The 9096-nt window shown below is 19.2% G+C and overlaps 2 protein-coding genes across 2 annotated transcripts; both read left to right on the forward strand.

Annotated features, from left to right (window-relative positions):
- Window positions 1-2802: 2802 nt before the first annotated feature.
- Window positions 2803-4439, forward strand: LOC128884520 (cytochrome c oxidase subunit 2-like; the record flags this gene model as incomplete). The annotated part of the gene is given in 1 exon segment (XM_054137937.1): window positions 2803-4439. A coding segment is annotated over 1 exon segment (660 nt), but the record flags the coding sequence as incomplete, so codon positions are not given.
- On the forward strand, window positions 3768-5231 carry LOC128884519 (ATP synthase subunit a-like; the record flags this gene model as incomplete). The annotated part of the gene is given in 1 exon segment (XM_054137935.1): window positions 3768-5231. A coding segment is annotated over 1 exon segment (672 nt), but the record flags the coding sequence as incomplete, so codon positions are not given.
- Window positions 5232-9096: the final 3865 nt, after the last annotated feature.

Raw genomic sequence — 9096 nt, forward strand, 5'->3', positions numbered from 1 at the left:
TTTTTTTAAATTTAGTTACTTTATCATTTACAAATTTATTTAATATATGATTTATAATAGAAATTTCATCAGTATCAATAGTTACATTATTAATAATTAATAATTCAAAAAAAATAAGAATTGCTTATTTTGTTGTCTCTTTTATTAGTGGATCTGTTTTACTTTTTTCCATTAGAATATATCATATATCAAGAGGTAAGTCACTTGATATTGCTTTGATTATATGTGTAATAACAGCATTAGTATTAAAAATAAGACTTATTCCACTTCAATTGTGAAGAATTAGATTTTCTAGAGACTTAAGTTGATTTAATATATTTATATTATTAATTATTATAAAAATTATTCCAATTTATTTTATAATTCAATTTGTTGATAATTATGATATAATTGGTGCTATATTATGCTTAAATATTTTTTTACCTGGATTTTTTGCTCTTAATTATATAAGATTAAAAAAAATTATAGTTTATTCATCAATTAATCAAGCAGCTTTAATAATATATTTAATAACAATAAGTAATAATTTATTTTTTACGTATTTTTGTTTATATTTAATAGGATCTATTTTATTATATACATATATAAATAGAATAAATTTAACTAATAAATATATATTTATTAATATAACAATAACTAAAATAAATAAACTTATTTATTATATTTTAGTAGTAATTTATAGAAATTTACCTCCTATAGTTGCATTTATTATAAAATGATCTCTTATAGAAAATTTAGTTAATTTTGATCCTAATAATATATTAGATATGGCTATAATTATAATTTCTAGATTAATAATAACATGAAATTATTTAAATTTAATTAATATAAATCTTTATTTAACTAATTCAATAATAAATTTTAGGTTATATGTACCTTATGATAATTCTAAAGTTTTAGTAAAACCTATTTTTTTTATAGTTAGATTGTTTATACTATTTTCATTTTTTATTTACTAATAAAAATTTTTAATATAAAATATATCTCTTTAAATTTGCAATTTAAAATTTTAAAAACTTTAAAAATATAATATTAAAAGAATTTTTAATCTTTATAAATAAATTTACAATTTATTCCTTTTTCAGGCATAATATTAAAATTTTAAGTTAAATAAACTTTAAGCCTTCAAAGTTTAGAATATTATAAAAATAATAAATTTTAAATATTTAAATATTTATTTTATTGAAAAAATGATTTTATTCAACTAATCATAAAAATATTGGAATATTATATTTTTTATTTGCTATATGATCAGGAATAATTGGAACATCTTTAAGAATAATTATCCGAATAGAACTAAGAACCCCAGGAATATGAATTAATAATGATCAAATTTATAATTCAGTAATCACTGCTCATGCATTTATTATAATTTTTTTTATAGTAATACCATTTATAATTGGTGGATTTGGAAATTGACTAATTCCTATAATAATTGGTGCACCAGATATAGCTTTTCCTCGAATAAATAATATAAGATTTTGATTATTACCTCCATCATTAATATTGCTAATACTTAGAATAATAGTTTATTCTGGGGCGGGTACTGGATGAACAGTTTATCCTCCTTTATCATTAATTATATATCATCCTACTTTATCAGTTGATTTTACAATTTTTTCATTACATATTGCAGGAATTTCCTCAATTATAGGAGCTATTAATTTTATTGTTACTATCTTGAATATAAAAAATTCTAGTCTAAATTATGATCAAATAACTTTATTTTCATGATCAGTAATAATTACAGCTATTCTTCTTCTATTATCATTACCTGTTTTAGCAGGAGCAATTACTATATTACTATCTGATCGTAATTTTAACACATCATTTTTTGATCCTGCCGGGGGAGGAGATCCAATTCTTTATCAACATTTATTTTGATTTTTTGGACATCCAGAAGTTTATATTTTAATTTTACCCGGATTTGGATTAATTTCTCATGTAATTTTTAATGAAAGAGGAAAAAAAGAAACATTTGGAAATCTAGGAATAATTTATGCAATATTAGGAATTGGATTTTTAGGGTTTATTGTATGAGCTCATCATATATTTACAGTAGGATTAGATGTTGATACACGAGCTTACTTTACTTCAGCAACAATAATTATTGCTATTCCTACAGGAATTAAGGTATTTAGATGAATAGCAACATATTATGGAGTAAAAATTAAATTAAATCCTTCTATTATTTGATCATTAGGGTTTATTTTTCTATTTACTACAGGAGGACTTACAGGAATTATATTATCAAATTCATCAATTGATATTATTTTACATGATACTTATTATGTTATTGCTCATTTTCACTATGTACTATCAATAGGTGCAGTCTTTGCTATTATTACGAGATTTATTTATTGATTTCCTGTTTTTACTGGTTATTATTTAAATTCTAAATTATTATATATACAGTTTATATTTATATTTATTGGAGTAAATTTAACATTTTTTCCTCAACATTTTCTTGGTTTAATAGGAATACCACGTCGATATTCTGATTACCCAGACTCTTATTATTGTTGAAATATTATATCTTCAATTGGAGCTATTATTTCATTAAATAGATTAATTTTATTAATTTATATTATTTTAGAAGGATTATTTATGAAACGAGTGATTATTTTTAAATATTCTCAGTCATCTCTTGAGTGATTACAAACTTACCCCCCAATAAATCATTCATATAATGAATTACCAGTTATTATAAATAAAAATTTAATATAATTAATTTAATATGGCAGAATAAAGTGCAATGAATTTAAGATTCATAAATAAAGTTATTTTTTATTAAAAATTTCTCACTGAAAAATAATTTCATTCCAAGATCCAAGTTCACCTTTTGCAGATAATTTAAATTTATTTCATAACTTTACTATAATTTTCATAATTATAATTATTATTTTAACATTTATAATTATAGCTGATATTTATTTAAATAAATATATAAATCGATTTCTTTTAAAAAACCATAATATTGAAATTATTTGAACAATTTCTCCTATATTAATTTTAATAATTATTGCTTTCCCTTCATTAAAAACACTATATTTTATTGACGAAATTTGAAATCCAACATTTTTTACAATTAAATCTATTGGACATCAATGGTATTGAAGATATGAATATCCTGAATTAAATATAATTGAATTTAGCTCTTATATAATTAAAAATATTGAAGATATAAATATATTTCGATTGTTAGAAACAGATAATCGATTAATTGTTCCGATAAAAATACCTATTCGTATATTAGCAACATCAACTGATGTAATTCATTCTTGAGCTATTCCTTCATTAGGAGTAAAAATAGACGCAACACCAGGGCGTATTAATCAAATAACTTTATTTGTTTCACGACCAGGAATTTATTTTGGGCAATGTTCTGAAATTTGCGGGATTAATCATAGATTCATACCTATTATACTAGAAAGAACTAATTTTAAAAACTTTATAAATTGACTAAAGTCAGCCTAAAAAATTAGTTAAATAAATAACATTAAATTGTCATTTTAAAATTATTAATTTTTAATATTTTTTTCATTAGATGTCTGAAATGCAGGAACTGGTCTCTTAAACCATAAAATAGTATAAGCAAATACTTCTAATGATTTTTATATCCCACAAATAATACCAATAAAATGATTATTAACTTACTTAATTTCTATTATTATAATTTTTTTATTTATTATTGTTATTTATTATCAGAATATTAATTTTAAACAGTCTGAAAAAATGAAATTAAATAATAATTATTGAAACTGAAAATGATAACAAATTTATTTTCAATTTTTGATCCTTCTACAAGACTTTTTACTTCTATAAATTGATTAGCTTTACTTATACCATTATTTTTTTTACCCTATTCTTATTGAATTTTACCTTCACGATTACAAATTGTTTTATTAATATTAATAAATTTAATTTTTAAAGAATTTAAGTCATTAACCAAAAGTATTTATAAGTCAAATATTATTATTTTTATAAGAACATTAATTTATATTTTATTAATAAATGTTATAGGTTTAATTTCTTATATTTTTACTCCAACTAGACATTTATCAGTCAATTTATCTATCTCTTTAACTTTATGAGTAAGATTTATATTCTATGGATGATTAACTAATACAAACTCTATATTTATTCATTTAGTACCTTTAAATACTCCGCTAATATTAATAAATTTTATAGTATTAATTGAATCAATTAGAAATTTTATTCGCCCATGAACTCTAGCAATTCGACTATCAGCAAATATAATTGCAGGCCATTTATTATTATCATTGCTTGGATCTTCTATAAGTAATATATTTATTATTTTAATCCCTTTAGTTATTGTAGTTCAAAATATATTAATATTACTAGAAATTTCTGTATCTATTATTCAATCATATGTATTTTCTATTTTAAGTATTTTATATTTTAATGAAGTAAACTAATGATAATTTATCAAAATCATCCTTTTCATTTAGTAACTATTAGACCATGACCTTTAATTTTATCGGTAAATTTAATAACTTTTTTAGTTAGAATATTAAATTGATTTTCATTAAATAATTGTATTTTTATTATAATAAGATTAATCCCTATAGTTGTATCAATATATCAATGATGACGAGATATTATTCGAGAAAGAACTTATCAAGGATGACATACTTTGGTAGTATATAAATTAATAAAATTAGGTATAATTTTATTTATTGTATCTGAACTTTTCTTTTTTATTTCTTTTTTCTGAACTTATTTTCATAGGGCAATTTCTCCTAATATTGAAATTGGATCAATTTGACCCCCAAAAATAATTAATATGTTTAATCCCTATGATATCCCCTTATTAAATTCAATTATTTTAATTTCATCAGGTTTAACAATTACTTGGAGACATCACTCTTTAATTAATAATAAATTAAATGAAAGAATATTTAGTTTATTAATAACTATTATTTTAGGAATTTATTTTTCTAGTTTACAAGCAATTGAATATTTTGAAGCAGAATTTTGTTTAAATGATAGAATTTTTGGTTCCATTTTTTTTATAATAACAGGATTTCATGGGCTTCATGTAATTATTGGAATTTTATTTCTAACTAGATGTTATATTCGTTTAAATAATAAACACTTTTCTAAAATACATCATTTTCATTTCGAAGCTGCTTCATGATATTGACATTTTGTTGATATTATTTGATTATTTCTTTACATTTCTATTTACTGATGAATATTTAATTAAATATATATAGTATAATAACTACAGTTAACTTCCAATTAAATAATTTCATCTTAAGTGAATATATATAATGATATTTATAGTATCTGTTTTTGTACTTATTAGTATACTTCCTCTTTTTATTTATTTAATAAATGTTTTTATGTCAATTAATGAAAAAAAAAATCGTGAAAAAACTTCACCATTCGAATGCGGATTTGACCCGATAACTAGATCTCGATTACCTTTTTCTATTCAATTTTATATAATTACTTTAATATTTCTAATTTTTGATATTGAAATCGTTTTAATAATTCCTATATTAATAATTATTGATTCGTCTCTTAGCTTAATTGTAAGATTTTCTTTTTTATTATTTTTACTAGTTTTAATTTTTACATTATGATTAGAATGGTCTTTTAATTGCTTAAAATGAGTTAATTAATTATACTATATACAGATTAAATTAAATTAATCAATCTTTAGTTCGAAATTAAATGTAAAATTTACTTTATATATAATAAATAAATATATATTCATTGGATATTAGTTAACCCATAACAATAAAATTGCATTTTATAAAAATTAAATTAATTTAATATATCTAATTTTAATTAAAACCAAAAGAGAGGTAAATTATTGTTAATAATTAAATTGAAATATTTCTAATTAAAGAAATAATTATTATTTTGAACTTCTAATTCAAAAAAAATGTTTAGTCATTGTTATTTCTTAAATTTATATAGTTTAACAATAAAACATTATAATTTCAATATAAAATTAATTTAAATAATCAGTTTATAAATATTTAAAAATTTAAAATTACCTCAATATCTTCAATATTGTGCTCTGAATAAGCTATTTAAATTTAAAGAGTTAAATAAAATCATAGAATTATTAATAAATAAAATAAAATTAAATTATTTAAATTAATATTATTAGATTTTAATTTTATTAAAAGTATTAAATTTATTCATTTAGTAAAATATAATCCTATTATTCATTCTATTCAACCTTTTTCAACAATAATTTCATAATTAAAAATTAAATTAAAAGTATCTAAATAAATAATTTTGTTAAAATTAGTTAAAAAAAATATTCTTGAAATAAAATTAAATAATAAATTATTAATATACATTTTTGAATAAAAATTTAATCCAATATATATTCCTAAAACATAAAACTCTAAAATTATTCATTTATCTAATAGTCATACTGAATAATAAAATTTATTAAATACTAAATTTAAAAAATTAAATCCATAAAAAATTATAAAATTAGACAAAATAAATAAACTTAAAACAAAATATCCTGATTCATTAAAATTTATATAAGTATTAAAATTAAAATTACCAACTATTAAAAAAATTATTAATCGGATACTATATCTAATAGTTAATAATATTGAAGTAAAAAATATAAAAATAAATATAAAATTTAAATTATAATTTAACATTAATTCAATAATTATATCTTTCGAATAAAATCCTCTAAGGCAAGGAATTCCTATTAAACTAAATAAACTAAATATTATGATTAAACTTTTTACTGGATAAATTATTACTATACTTTTATAATTACGTATATCTTGATCATTATTTATTGAATGAATAAAATCGCCTGCACATAAGAATATTAATGATTTAAATAGAGCATGAGTAATTAGATGAAAAAAAGCTAATTCACGAAATCCTATTATTAATACTATTATTATAAATCTTAATTGACTTAAAGTTGATAAAGCAATAACTTTTTTTAAATCAAACTCAAAATTAGCTATAATTCCTGCTATAAGTATAGTTACAACAAATAAATTTATTAAGTAAATATTTAAATTTAAATATACAGTAAATTCATTGAATCGAATTAACAAATAAACTCCTGCAGTTACTAATGTAGAAGAATGCACTAAGGATGAAATAGGAGTTGGAGCAGTTATAGCCGCAGGTAATCAAGAAGAAAAAGGTAATTGCGCTCTTTTTGTCAGAGCAGCTAAAATTAATATTAATCTAATTAAATTAATATTAAAAAAATATAATATTAAATTTCAAGAACCATAAGCTGAGCATAAACAAATTCCTATTAATAACCCAATATCTCCTAATCGATTACATATAATTGTTAATATTCCAGAGTTTAAAGAATTTATTCTATTATAATAAATTACTAAACAGTAAGAAATTAACCCTAATCCATCTCATCCTAATATAATTCTTAAAATTCTTGGACTTAAAATTATTAGACATATTGAAATAATAAATAAAATTAACAAATAATAAAATCGTTTAATTGCTAAATCTGAATTTATATATTCTAATCTATAAAATATTACTACACTTGAAATAACTATTACAACGCTAATAAATAATAATCTATAAATATCTAAAAATATAATGTAACTAAACTTTATTGATATAAAATACAAAATATCTCATTCTAAAATATAAAAGAATATATTTATATAAATATATAAGCTAACTAAACTAAAAATAATATTTGATAAAAATATAATAATTCCAAAAGTAAATAAATTATAGAGTATAATCTAAAGTTATTAACATCTATGAAATCACAATTCACAATTTTATATTTAAACTATTTAAATAAATAATTATTAAAAATTAAATATAAATAAATTTAAAAATAAAATATTTAAAGGAGTTCAATGATTAATTAAAATGTAAAAATTTAATAAATATATTCTACCAATATTTAAATAAAAGTTAGCTTTACCGTGTTGAAGATACCTAAATAAGTACAATGTATATAAGAAAGAAAAAAAACATAAAAGTATTAAAGGTAAAATTAAAATTTTATTAATTGAAATTAACCTAATTAGCAAAAAAATTTCACTAATTAAGTTCAAAGAAATAGGGGCAGATATATTAGAGGAACATAAAAGAAATCAAATTAATCTTATTGTAGGTAAAAATATTATAAATCCCTTATTTAAAATTATTAAACGACTACTACTTTCCTGATAACAAATATTAACTAAATAAAATAAACCAGACGAGCATAATCCGTGAGCAATTATTATCATATAAGCTCCTATTATTCCTAGTTTTAAAAAAGTTATCATTCCACATAATAATAAATTTATATGAACTACAGATGAGTATGCGACTAATACTTTTATATCAATTTGTCGGATACAAATAATTCTGACATAAATCCTCCCTAATATTCTAAATATTAATAATCAAAATTTTAAATTAATAAAATTTATAAAAAATATATTTATAAATCGTAATAGTCCATAAGTACCTATTTTTAATAAAATTCCTGCTAAAATTATTGATCCAAAAACCGGAGCTTCTACATGAGCTTTTAATAATCATCCATGAAATAAAAATATAGGAATCTTGATAAAAAAAGATATTATTATATATATAAATATAAATTTATTTAATAAAAGATCATTAGTGTTAAATTTAAATTCTAATATGAAAAATACATTTACATTAAAAAATAAAGAATAATAAAAAATAAATATTAGTAAAGGTAAAGAAAAAAATAAAGTATAAAATATAAAGTAATAGCTGGAAATTAATCGAATACTTCCAGCTCCTCAATATATAATAACTATAAATATTAATACCAAACTAAATTCATAATAAAAATAAAAATTTATTAAATCCAGGGACAAAAAAACTATAAATAAAACTATTAATAAAATAGCAAATAATAAGATACAAAATTTTTCATATAAAGTATCATTTAAAACTAAAATAATACATCTATCAATCATGACGCTTAAAGATAAAAGCCTGTAAGAATAAATATTTATGCCTAAAATTGACTCAAGTAAAATTCATTCAATAAAAAAATCATATTTTAATAATAAATAAATATGAAAATAATTAATGAAATTTCTCAACAGGACGCTT

The sequence above is a fragment of the Hylaeus volcanicus genome, unplaced genomic scaffold (assembly GCF_026283585.1).
Source record: "Hylaeus volcanicus isolate JK05 unplaced genomic scaffold, UHH_iyHylVolc1.0_haploid 12261, whole genome shotgun sequence".
NCBI classification, from domain to species: domain Eukaryota; kingdom Metazoa; phylum Arthropoda; class Insecta; order Hymenoptera; family Colletidae; genus Hylaeus; species Hylaeus volcanicus.